Raw genomic sequence first — 14110 nt, 5'->3', positions numbered from 1 at the left:
CTGGTCCTAGCCTCGTCACTACTTCGCCGAGGTTAGGCTAGGCACTTACCAGCACATGGGGTCGGTTGTGCCGATACTACACTCTACACTATGTGTAGATCCCGGAGCAGCTTTTGGACCATAGATTGGGTGGCTACCTTCAGTCCACGCAGAGATCCAAGGTAGACCTGCAAGCGTCCGCAGGCCGTGGCATCTCCCTCTATCCCTTTTTCCCTGTTTCATTTCCTTTAGTTCAGAAACAGTGTATCGTTTATTTTTCGGACTCTGTATGTAGTAAATTTTAGATCGTCTGTGACACTGTGACACCAGTTCTGGGTGATTAAGGCTTAAACAGTTGTATTAGATTCATATTTCAGATATTTTATTGTTTTTCTTCCGCTTATTCTAAATTTTTGTTGTTCACACGTTATTGTTTTATAAATGTTAGAATGTATAAAATAGGTAAAAAGAGTAATTTGTTCAATAATTGGTTTGCCTATCTCACATCAGTAGGCGCCATCACGACTCCCGAGGGTGGAAAATTCGGGTCGTGACAATCATGTATGAGTAAGCATTGTTATTAGGGGTGTGTTTGGTATGGAGGAAAATGTTTTCCTACAAATATTTTCATGGAAAATGAGTGTTTTATCATTTATTTTCCCTTGTTTGGTTGGTGAGTGGAAAACTTTTTCCAGAAAATATTTTCTAGTGTTTGGTCAGAGAGCGAAAAATATTCTTTTATGCTACTCTCCCCACCTCCCCTTCCCCCAAGTCCCCATGTTTTATTGCTCGCCCCCCTCCCCCCAAATATCCAACGTTTTCAGAACTCTATTTTCTTTTAGGAATTTAATTATTCTTCTAAAAATTCACACAAACCCAAATGAACTAATGTGTTGCTTAACTTTTTTACGCAAAAAATTAAAATTTACGCTCCATAACTAAAAAATTACTCTTTTTTTGGTTCAAAAAGAAAGTACTCTTTCTACATCATGAAAAGAAAATCTCATTTTGGCGAAACAAAAAAAATACTTTTTACATCCTAAAAAGAAAATATTTTTTTGTTGAAATGAAAGAAAATATTTTTTCTATGAAAAGAAAGTACTTTTTTTTTTATATAAAAAGATACTTTTTTATATCATGTAAAAAATACTCATTTGTTGAAATGCAAAATATATATATACACACACACATAACATGAAAAGTACTATTAATAATATTTTTATTTAGGGTAGGGGTGGGGTGGGTAGGCGGAGGGTTGGGGTGGGGTTGGGTGTGGGGGTTGGGTTGGTGAGGATTGGTGGGGATGGGGAATAGGGTAGGGAAGGTTGAGGAGTTTTGGAAAATATTTTCCCTTCTCTTGATAAGGAAAACATTTTCCTCTAATTGGAGGAAAATAAGTTCATAAGGAAAATGTTTTTTAAACATTTAAGCTAACCAAACATGGGAAAATTGGAAAACATTTTCCGAAAAATATTTTCTTTCGTACCAAACACACTCTAGAATCAGTAGATTTTTCGAAACCAACTCGGTTCCAGTAATAGTAAAGTATGTTTAGTGTTATATGTAGCTGTTTACATTTGAATTCATCCTAGGTAATATATATATATATATATATATATATATATATATATATATATATATATATATATATATATATATATATATATATATATATATATATATATATATATATATTAGTTCGATTTAGTTCGGTATTTTTCGATTTATTTTATAAATCTAACTATTTAGTACGATTATAGATTTATATCAAATAGATGATTTAATTTATTGAACGAACAACCTATCATTTTTTTAAGAACTAAATAACGGAACTTGTAACGACCCGACTGGTTGTTTCGCCTTTTCGGACCCCGTTCCCCTACATAAAACTTCCCACACTTGCGTTAGCTAATTTATGACTTGCGTGGGTGGTTGGTTCGGGAATTGGAAGAGTTTTGAGTGAAATATGTCCATTTGATTCTTTAGGATTCTCTTAAAAGACTAAGTTTGACTTTGGTCAATATTTTGAGAAAACGGATCCGGATTCGTGATTTGATGGTCCCAAAAGGTTCGTGGAAAAATATGGGACCTGAGCGTATGCCTGGGATCGAATTCCGAGGTCCCTAGCCCGAGTAATGAATTTTTATTAGAAATTATTAATTTGAAGTTTTAAGGATTTAAAGAAACTAAGTAATGATGGATTTCATGGGTATCGGGCTCGTATATTGGTTCCGAAGCCTGGTACAGATCCGAAATATCATTTAAGACTTGCTCGTAAAATTTGGTGTCAATCCGAGTAGTTTTAGAGCGTTTTGGCCCGTTAGAGGAAACTTAAGAACTTGAAGTTCATAAGTTTGATTCATTTAGTTTTAGGGGGTGATTCCTAGATTTAGCGCTATTTCGGGTGTTCCGAAGGTTCGAGTAGGTCCGCCTCGTGATTTCAGACTTGTCAGTACGTTCGAGCGGGGCCCGGGAGAACCGAGCGTCAATCGGACGAGGCTCGAGTGAAGTGAAAAATTTGAGAAAGGGCTGAAGGTAACCGCACCTGTGATTGGTGGACTGCAGGTGCGAGACCGCAGAAGCGGTCCAAGTATCGCAGAAGCGGCCCAGGGCAGGCCAGGCCAGGAACCGCAGATGCAGCTCTCTAGCCGCAAAAGTGGCTCCGCCGATGCGGGCTTCAGACCGCAGAAGCGGTCCCAGCCTTCCCTACCCCTTTTCTCAAATGACGCCTCATTCTCGCAGATGCGGTCCCCTGACCACAGATGCAGAAATCGCTGGGCAGTGAGGTTCATTTAAAATGGGTTCTAAGTCATTTTTATCACATTTTCATTCTTCCATTGGCGATTTTGGGAGCTTTGGGGAGAAGACTTTCACTTAACATTGTGAGGTAAGTTTATTCCACCCATCCTTAGTTTAATACTTGCGTATTAGGTGGATTAAACACTAAAAATTTCGCAAAATCAAGAGGATAGAGCAAGACCTAGGGTTTTAATAAAACTTAGGTTTAACTACGAAAATTGTTAGGGAATTAATTAGAAATCATATATTATTGATCCTTAGGTTGTAGAGAACAACTTCCTTCGAAAAATCTCGGAATCCGGTCACATGGGCCCGGAGTCGGAATTTAGGAAACTTGTGTTAATGGTTGGAAAATTGCTTAAATAGCTAGAATTCAATCTTGTGAGTCTATATTGACTAGTTCTTACTTCATTTAACTAGTTTGGGATTGTTCGGCTCCGAATTGAGGGCTTGGACTTGTTCTTGATATTTGGAGGTGCGCTTTGGATCGAGGTGAGTCTCCTTTCTAACCTTGTAAGAAGGAATTGTCCTCATAGATGTAATAACTGAATTAATTGCCATTATATGTGGGGGCTACGTGCGCACTAGGTGACGAGAGTCCGTGCGTAGCGACTATTATGTTAAGTTCGGGTAGTCTAAGGCCCAAAAGCATGCTCTACGTGATATTCTTGTAACTTGATGTTAAATTCGGAATTGTATAAATTATTTGATTAAGGTAAATGCAACTAGTGAGGGAACCTTATTCTATTTGGTCCTTAAAAGAGAATTTGGGAATTTTCTGTGAATAACTACTCCTCAGATATATATTATTATCTGCTTGTGATGATTTTATTTATGTTTGACCACGTCGCACGTGTGATTCGCGAGCGGGGTAATAGATGCATCTATGGTTCGAGCCGTTCAACCCTCGACAGTGCACAATTTATTTTTATGTTGGATCAGGTCGTATGTCCCTCGGTGTTATTTATGCATGATTTGCTTAGCACTTTCTCTGTGGACTGGACTTCATATATATATATATGGACACTCACGATGATATTTGGAAAAGAAGTGTCATTCCATGCTTATTAATATTAATACCTCGTGTTATTCCTGCTTATTAAAAAATTCTTCTCATATTATTTGACATTAGTAAGTATCGAGTCGACTTCTCGTCTTTACTTCTTCGAGATTAGACGAGATACTTACTGGGTACATGTTGTTTATGTACTCATACTACACTTCTTTACTAAATTGTACAGGATCTGAGGCAGGTGGATCTGGTTACCAGTCTGGTGTGCATCCTTGAGCGGACCCGAGACTTCTACGGTGAGCTGCTTCCCTTTCATGCCGTTCAGCAGCCTGAAGAAGTCTTTCTTATGTATTTATTTTTACTATCTATCCTGATTCGAACAGTAGGATAGTACAATTTTTTTGTATATTCTACTAGTTGTTCATAGCTTGTGGCACCAGATCTTGGCACACACTCAAGTAGACATTTATTTTTGGGTTGTATTATCACTTTGATACAGTATTGATCATTTCTGACCTCAATTTTAAATCTGAGAAATCTGTTGCGCTTAGTTTTGGTAAAGGTAAAATGAGAATTTAATGATACTTCCGCGTCGACTTGCCTGATAATGGTGTCGGACGCCATCATGACCTATCATGAAAATGGATCGTGACAGAACTTAGAGAAGACGTAGGATTTTTTCGAGCCCCTTTTTTCGGAGATAAATTTTCTAACTTCTATGTATCCTCAAAGAATAGAATGATCGCAATTGTTATCTCTTGATGATCTAAACTTGTTATCAAGATACAGAAAATAGAAATTAAATAATAAAAAAAATTACTATTTCCAATCAATCATTGTCGATCGATATCCAAATTGTTTCCAATTAGCAATTTTAGTCCTTGAGTTTTGGCTTAATCCCATTTAATTCTTGTATTATTTGGTTAAGCACATCAAATCTTCAACTAGATCAATGAATGTGCAATCTTGATCCCTAACTAACGGCAATTTTTACTATCATTTAATTGTACAATGCATTATTAGTCAGCGAAATTTTACAAAAAATTAAAGTAGTACTCTATTGCACTAAACTTATAGGATAAAAATGAATTATACACACTGAGAAAATAAACTAACTTAATTATTCAGCATTCAAATTCAAAGATACTATCTTAATAATTAAATATATTTTCTTCTTAATCATGATAAAAACGAAGCAGATGCCTTAGAATTGCAAACACTTAAATTTCTCAAACGACCATCATTCAATTATTGAAAAAAGATACAAAGACTTTCATGTGTCATAATATGTTGGAAAGCTTTCATTAATTTCAGTGCTGCATGCGTTGGTGACTTTTGAACAACTGCTGTGTGATAGAATTGACTATTTGGATTTTGGGCTTAACATAATAAATAAGGTGGCTCTCTCAAGCATTTCCTCCAACAACCAACCAACAATCCTATGATTTCGTATAATTTTGGATGGATATTCAGACGTTCTTTATTCAACCATATTTTCATGCATTTGCTCTAAACAAATATCTCTAGCCCTGAGGACTTTGGACTTTGACAATTTCCAATACGTCACTTTTAGGTATTTATATAATGTTTCAATCAAGCTGCTGATTAACATCAAACAGCTTTCTGTATGCAATTAATAAACGAAGAAAAGAAGTAGTGCATATTGACACAATTAAGAGACCAAGTCATGAGTTAAAAAAATATATACAGCATTTTCTCACTTTTTTGTTGTTTCTTTTCCAACTTTACGGATAGGAGATAAATAGAAATAGAGTAATTGACTATATTTGCTTTTATATTCAATAATGGGTTAGTTACCTGACCAACATGAAATACAAAACATGCAATTTCATACAATTGTCAGTAAGAATTCACTTCAAGATATTGTTTGTTCTTTGACATCAGAATTCTAATGTTGTACTACATGTGTTTTCATTTCACTGTTTCTAATACTGAAATTCATTAAGATAAAGACTTTTTAGAGTCAAGATTGGCAGGAGAATGAGCCCACCATACATACCATCTCCATTCACAATATATACGTTATATAAGGACAAGCTCAAACACAAAAAGTCCCATAGTTTTTCAAAGATAACCATTTAATTTCTCCCCTTAATTAGCTTCAAGACTCAAATAAAAATGGTGGAGAGAGAGCAAGTCAGACCATTAGCTCCAGCATCCGAGCGGCCGAGCAGCGACGACGACGAGACAACGTTAAGCAAGAGACGATTTCATAAAAGAAGATGCATCAAATATTGTGTTTTCGTATCTATCCTTCTTCTCATTCTAGCCATAATAATCATCATTTTGATCTTCACAGTGTTCAAAATAAAAGACCCTATTATTAGAATGAATGGTGTGACAGTGGATAAACTAGACCTTGTTAACACTGGCACCATTCCCATGCCCAAACCAGGTTCCAACATGACTATAAAAGCTGATGTATCAGTAAAGAATCCTAATTATGCATCATTTAGGTATAGTAACACAACCACCACCATTTCCTACCGCGACACGGTGGTCGGGGAGGCGCGGGGCCCACCGGGGAAGTCGAAGGCACGTCGGACTATGAGGATGAACATAACGATTGATATTATTACGGACAAGATTGTGTCACACTCTAGCTTACTATCTGATATAAGCACTGGTTTGCTTACCATAAATAGCTTCACAAGTGTTGGTGGGAAGGTCAATTTGTTGAGGATGATTAAGAAACATGTGGTCGTCAAGATGAATTGCAGTATCACTGTGAATATTACTAGCCAGAGAATTCAAGATCAGAAGTGCAAGAAAAAGGTCAAGCTTTAATCAGGATATTAATGAGTTTCATGATATATTTGTTACTTTACTAGATATTGTTTTTGTGGAATTCTCCATCCTACACTCATCTAACTCCCTTTTGAGTTCTGTATACTATTTGCTGTTCATTATGAGGAGTTTCTGGGGATGGCTTAGATGTTACTATAGTGCTAAGTTGCTCGGACTTGGGTGCGGGCATCCGATACGGGGACGGATTCGAGTATCGGATTCGGCAAAATCTAAATTTTAAGATTCGGGGGTACGGATACGGATATGGATACGGGTGCGGAGATTCGGCTAATAAAAAATAGAGATATAAAAATATTGTAAATTTGGAGAGATATTATGTGAAAAACTTACATGAATATTGTAGAATTCAATCTTTCATTCTCCAAGATGGACATAATTCTTTCATTGTCCTAAATCTGTTTTATTTTTGATTTTGAGAAATCAAAATCTCAATTTTTCTCCCAAATTTGTCAATGGACTCCGGTCATAGTGTCCGAAGTTAGTTGACCGAATCCGGGACATATCCCGTCGCCGTCCCTGTCTCGTATCGAGACGTGGACGACACCAAAATCGAAGAGTCCGCGTAACTTAGCTATAGTGCATATTTCGAACCTATTCTGCGTGCTCTATCCTTGTATATTATGGTATCCCTCTTCCTAGATTTATTAATTCTTTTTGCAATTCTGTATGATCACAAATACTTTAAATTTCCTAAGAAGATGAGTTACAAAGAAGATAATTAATTAGAGCAAATTTTGCTAGATGGGGAAAGTAATCACTATCCTAATTAAACTTGACGTTGAGATCAGACGAGTCCATATAGTTAATTACTAGTCTTCAATTATTGAAGACTATCAACACCTGGCATTTTAATTGATGGATCACAAGCATTTAGGGCTGTTCAAAATCGAACTAAAACCGTTAATCGAATTAAATCGATGATCTATTAGCTTATTGGTATCGGATAATCGGGGTAATGAATGATGAACGGATTGAGATCTTATATTTAACCCGTTAATTTTTTTATACTTACACTTTTACCTCTATGTATATATGACTCAAGTTCAAAACAGTCGCAAATACGTGTAAAATTATAACATAGAATGATAAAACTGTACATCTGATGTCTATAGCTAATGGCAGTCATCTCTGGCATCTCGTGAATTATTTGTGGTCATGAATTGAATTCCTCTCCGAGCCATAGTATTACCTTTGTGGATAAGAATGCTAATGGTATTGATTGTTCAAAAACTAACAAAGACAGTTTGAACTATATATTCGGCCGTTTGGTATTGATTGTTCAAAAATTATCTATTTGGTTTAGCCGATAAACCGTTCGATAACCGTTAATCTGATATAAATCCGCCCATTGTCTTATTAGATGACTAGCAAATTAATATATTTATAATCTGATAACCGATACGCCGAAATAAGCATCCTTACAAGCATTTATTGGTGCAAATATCGAATGCAGATACAAGTTCAAGAGTTTTGGTGTATATAATAAAGTGAAATTGAGATTCGATCCATGAAATTAACACTTAATGGGCCACCTAAAGGTGCAAGAATTTGAATTAATAACTTCAATCTTCGTGAATTTAAGCTTTTCAATCTCCATTTTGACGATGATTATGAATCTCTCCAACTATACATAATCACGGCTGGCGTCTCAATAATGCCACATTTAGAGCCCGTTTGGCCAAGCTGCCAAAAACTGCTTATTTTGAAAATAATAATTTGTGTTTGGTCAATTCATTTAAGAAGTACTTTTTACAATATTTGATAAACAAATTATGTTTGGCCAATCTGTATAAAAAGTGCTTTTGAGTGTTAAATTATCAAAAAGGATAGTACCAAACTTTATAATTATTTTAAAAAGATAATTAAATTTAAATATTTATTATAAGAGATTGTTATTATTTGTTTATTTAATTTAATTAAAATATAAACATAAGGTAATCATACGTACTAAATATTTAAATGAATTTGAAAAGTTTACATACTATCCAAGCGAAAGAAGCAAAAACAAATGAAAAGACAAAAAACGAATTTGAAAAGTTTACATGATTCATGTATATGATGGTAGAAAAGTTATACACTTATATATATATATATATATATAATGTAAAGGATAATTTGGAAAATATAAATTTATATTGAAGATAGTTTTGTCTTGAATAAATTAATTTTTTGCTACTGTTTCTGCTTTTTGGAAGAAGCTAGAATTTTCTGCTTCTTCTCAAAAGCAGTTATTGGCCAAAAATACTTTTTTATTTTGGCTAAACACCTTAAATTTTTCAAAAAGTACTTTATTGACAAAAAAAATATTTTTGACCTTCAATAAACTTGGCCAAACAGGCTCTTAATAATGGACGACTTGTTGCTAGGACTGTAAAAGCATATCAAGTTTGAAGCCGGAAAAAAAAAAGGCATATCAGGTAGTACAAAATCAATGTGAAAGATTGACTTTTCATCTTTTTCCTAAATCTATTATGACAATCTATGACTCACGTGAACTTGCCTTTCTTGTTCTCCGCAGAATAATATCTCAGATATTATTTTAACTAGTCAATAAAAATTAATAGTAGATCAAATTAATTTTCTGTAAATTTAGTTGGGATGAAAGAGAAAAGAATACAAAGATTGAAATTTAATTTGGCCAAACATGTTCAACTTGTTTAAATTCTATTATATAGAAAAGCCAAGTCTGGTCGATCAATAGCAAAATTGTAATTACATCAATATGCAAGGTTAAATTGGTAAGATGGATAAACATAAAATGTTTTATGTGTTCATTGCTTGCTCACTCCAGGTTTGACGGTAGCTCTAGAAACATCGACTCTTTCATCTCTTTTCACAAAGAACTGCTCCTCCAGTTTTTTGCTCGAATCTCTTCATCTTCTTAATTGGGTGGCATTTGATGACGGGATTCAGGCCTTTTTGGTTGTAGTTTCAGTTGAGTTCCAATTGCCCATTTATTAATTATATGATTTTTTATAGTTCTTGAATAAGGTTTCTTCGTAATGATGCCCTTTTGTCATTCTTGTCGTATCAGCTTAAAACTCATGTGCCTACTTCTATTTCCCTTATTTTCATTTGGAATATCTATTTATTTGCTTCTGTATATATGAGAATTTTATCTTGCAATTGTCTTTTGGGATTTAATTATGATTTTTTTTTTCTCTGGAGCTTTTGAATTATATTTATTTTCGAAATTTTTGTTTGTGTGTGTTTTTTCATCTGTTCCAGAAATTTGCAGGGATGAGAGGGATTTATCGAATTGGTTTTTCTTAAACACTTTGACATTTCTTTAATTACATCTAAATTATCAAAGTGAGGTTCTTGAATTGCTTTGGTAACTCTTTCCTTTTGTCTTATTGTTTTGTAATAATCCATTTTTGAAGTATTTCCTCAGGGATTACTTATTGTTACTAGCGGGTTTCATATCCCCTTCTTGATTCTTGCCACTTTATATCCGGTGAAACCTTATGTCTAATCTCTAAAGAACAAAAATATACGATGGAATTTTATTCTAAAGATTCACTCTTTTCGGTAAGTTGTTTGTCGTGTCTTTTACTTTTTGAAGCCCTCAGTTAAACTTTATATGCCTTTAAGATTCTGATGCTTTTACATATAATGTAAAAGAAGTTTCTGAAATAGTTTGGACATATATGTGAAAAATGATAACCAAATATGATCTTTTAGTCATAGAGGATCATCAAAGAGTTTCATTTCATTTGGATGAATCACCTTTATCTGTTTTGGTTATATTGGAGCTTGGGAGATTCTCTACCAGCAATATTTTAAAATGAAATGACATGTTTATGTATGTCATGTAAGTTAGAATTCAAAAAAGATTCTATAGATACTCATATTGTGTAGGACCTACCGGTATTTATTTAGTGAGCCCCCTCAGTTTATAAAGAATAGCGTAAAGTAGTATGTTATTGGATATCACATCTTGCAAAACAAGTATATTTTGGCATCGACTGCATTTTTTGGGGGGAAGTTTCTCTTTTACTCCTTATCTTTTTGGAGAATGAGGCTTGTGTACTTTTAAGTATTTGGCACAAAAACAATAACTACTATCCGCAATACCAAGCATGTTGAGGTCAGCTATTTGGCACAAAATAATTGTTGAGTATTGATTAATGGAATTATAGTTCCTCATATTCCCATGACTAACTTAGAAGCTATAAGAATATAATGAAAACACAACTCTCTATCATGCTTCATGGAAATGTGTTTGCCTTGATCGCCATGTTATTGGTTTAAGTACAATATGCTATTTTATTCCCCTTTAGCTTTAGAAGTAACGAAGAAGTAATAGTTGAAACTGTTTGTTGATTACCTTGCATTTCACCTACTATGATGGAACACTTCCTAGATCATCATATGTTGCCCTTTGTAAGGATGATTGCCTCATATTGATAGTACAAAGTAGAGTTGTTATAATGTTTGCCCCATATAATTCCCTGCCCCATTTGTACTGAAAAATTACTCCAATGGATGAATCTATACCATCTAATTTTGTCTAACTATCATTTTGATTATTGTATATGGCAGGGCTCCATCAGGACCTGGTCATTTCAGTAACGAATTTTCATAATGAAGACAGAGGTTTTATGTGTTTGGCTGAGGATGTTTTTGATGTGCCAATTAGGAAGGATATTATTCATCGTGTTGTGAGATGGCAACTAGTAAAACAACATCAGGTATGTGCATGATTCTTTTGAATCCCAAATTTTCAATTATAGAGCATACATATTGGCGAGCTTTTCTTGTTTTACTCTATATTTCTCGTGCCTAAGAGCCATTTATCATTTTTCATTTCTCATCTTACTGTCAATTGCTTCTCTGGGAAACAAAGAGACTTACTAGGGAAAAAAGAGAATCAGGATGATCATTTTGAGGCATATGAAGACCACAGAAACTCATATGCCTTTGGGGAAAAAATCGTCTTGCTAAAGAAAATTATTGCAGACAAAAAATGGTCTAAGGCGAATCATTTAAATCCATCATGGCCTCCTATTCTCCTACCTGTTTTGCTATCTTTATGCTTGTTCCCCTAATTCTACAAGCTTTGTAAAATTATAGTTACTTGCCAATATAGTAAAGGATTCAAATGGTGCTATTGAACTACTCTTGATGAATGTTGCAGGGAACCCATTCAACTAAAACCATTAGTGAAGTTATTGGGACTGGTAGAAAACCGTGGAGGCGGAAGAGAACTGGGCGAGCAAGGCCTGGAACATTGTGTGGTGCTCAGGTTCTACTTATGTATATTGCTTTGATGTAAAGAGTATATCTTTCTGCTAAGTAATTTTGACTCACTTTTTAGGGCAAAAGTTTCTTGTAAATGTAAAATATCCTACATAATCTCCTTCTCTTGAATTTTCAATCTTTCAAAATTGCCTGGTTCACAATTACCTTTGTGGAACTTGTCCCGGGATCTAATTGAAGCAAGTATTATCATTATATTTCTTCTTGACTCTTGAGCTTGAAAGCTGTAGAGAGAGAAGATATATCGTGAAGATCTTGTCAGTTTGTCATACATACATATCGAGTTAAGGGTGCAGGTAGGGTGTACAAAGGAAACCGACAAACCACACCAACCCGATAATCCGAGTCAAACCGAGAAAAAAAATCCGACTATGGTTTGGTTAGATTTGGTTTGGTGTTGGAAAAAAAACCCGACCATAATTGGCTTGGTTTGGTTTTTACTAAAGAAAGTCAAACCGAAACCAACCAACCCGATATTATATATATACAGTTTTTAGATATATTTAATATATAAATATACTTATTGTGATGTAATTTATAAATATTTCTTAAAAAATTTCATAATTTTATCTTTTAAGGTATTGTTTCAAGGTTTGACTTAGAACTTTTGAATGCTTAGCCATTAATATTAGTAAATTAAATAATGCTAACAAAAGCCCAAACCAAAATCAAATCAATACTAGTGCTAACAAAAGGCATTCAATTTAATATTACGAACGAGAATATGTTGTGTGACGACCCGGCCAGTCGTCTCATGAGTTACCGCTCTGTTTTTCCTATTTCAGCTTCTTTACGTTTCGTTATCCATGTTTTATGTGATCGGGTTGATTAGTTCGAGTTCGGAGAGGATTTGGTAAGAAATGAGACACTTAGTCTCTTTTAAGAAGTCTTAAGTTGGAAAAGTCAATCGGATGTTAACTTATGTGTTAGAAGGCTCGGAAGTGAGTTCCTATGGTTCGGTTAGCTTCGGGAGGTGATTTTTGACTTAGGATTGCGATCAGAATGGGTTTTGGAGTTGTAGAGAAGATTTAGGCTTAAATTGGCGAAGTTGATATTTTGGCGGTTCCGGTTGATAGGCGAGATTTTGATATAGGGGTCGGAATGGAATTCCGAGAGTGATAGTAGTTTCGTTGTGTCATTTGGGATGTGTGTGCAAAATTTTAGGTCATTCGGACTAGATTTGATAGACTTTTTGATCGAAAGCATAATTTAAGAGTTCTTGGAGTTCTTAGGCTTGAATCCCCTGATAAATTATGATTTGATGTTATTGTGAGCATTCTGAGGTTTTGAACAAGTTTGAACGATGTCATGGGATGTGTTGTTGCAATTGGTTTGGAATTCCAGGAGTTCCGGGTAGGTTCCAGGATGTTTTAGGCCAAAATTATTGCTGTAGTAGGTCCAGAAGGGTTGTAGACCTCGGAACCCACCCGCGTAGTCTGCACAAAAAGAAGTGCGGCCGCGGTATGTGCTGTGCAGACCGCACAAAAAGAAGTGCGGTCGCGGTAGCTGTTATGCGGACCGCACAAAATGGTGTGCGGCCGCGGTGGGGAACGATTCGCTGGTTCTACTTCGGAAGCTCATATCTTTTGATCTACAAGGAATTCCAAGATGATTTAAAAACGAAAGTTGTATCCCTTCGTGTCTAGTTTCCATAAAGATAAGGATATCGCAATTTGGACATCTGTAAAAAAAGTTATGGCCAAAATATTAAAGCCTGTTACTGCAAAGGAAGGCCTGTGTAGCCGCGGTTGTTTTTGCGCGGACCGCACTGGCTTGTGCGGACCGCAGTCAATTTGGTACGGCCCGTGGAGGCTAAAATCTAAGGGGTTCTCTATAAATACGAGGTTTTGGATTTTATTAAATATTTTGACCTAGAGAGCTCGGATTTTGGCAATTTTTCGAAGGTTTTTCAAGAAATTCATCGGGGTAAGTGATTTTAACTCAGATTTGGCTAGAATACATGAATCTATCGCTGAATTCATCATTTAATTCGTGATTTGGGATGAAATTTGGGAAGAAAATTGTGAAACCTTTAAAAAATGTAAAATGATGATTTGAAGGACCAAATGATATCGGAATTGGATAATTTTGGTATGGTTACACTCGTGAGGGTATAAGAATTCTGAAAATGTAAATTTTACCTGATTCTGAGATGTGGGCTCGGGGCTCGGGTTTTGCTAATTTCGGGATTTTTGATATTTTTCGAATGTTTTCGCTTGGGCTTTGTTC

General features: G+C 35.1%; 1 protein-coding gene across 1 annotated transcript; it reads left to right on the top strand.

The window, feature by feature from the left end:
* Positions 1 to 5862: 5862 nt before the first annotated feature.
* On the top strand, positions 5863 to 7013 carry LOC104249272 (late embryogenesis abundant protein At1g64065-like). The gene has a single exon (XM_009805662.2). It carries the CDS (start codon positions 5930 to 5932, stop codon positions 6596 to 6598), a length of 669 nt encoding a protein of 222 aa, XP_009803964.1. The 5' UTR covers positions 5863 to 5929; the 3' UTR covers positions 6599 to 7013.
* Positions 7014 to 14110: the final 7097 nt, after the last annotated feature.

Source organism: Nicotiana sylvestris, chromosome 1 (assembly GCF_000393655.2).
Source record: "Nicotiana sylvestris chromosome 1, ASM39365v2, whole genome shotgun sequence".
Lineage (NCBI taxonomy): Eukaryota > Viridiplantae > Streptophyta > Magnoliopsida > Solanales > Solanaceae > Nicotiana > Nicotiana sylvestris.
This window is presented reverse-complemented; position numbering and strand designations above follow the sequence as displayed.

Excerpts from the sequence above, each read along its gene's own strand:
- LOC104249272 (XM_009805662.2), top strand. The coding sequence starts at position 5,930 with ATGGTGGAGAGAGAGCAAGTCAGACCATTAGCTCCAGCATCCGAGCGG.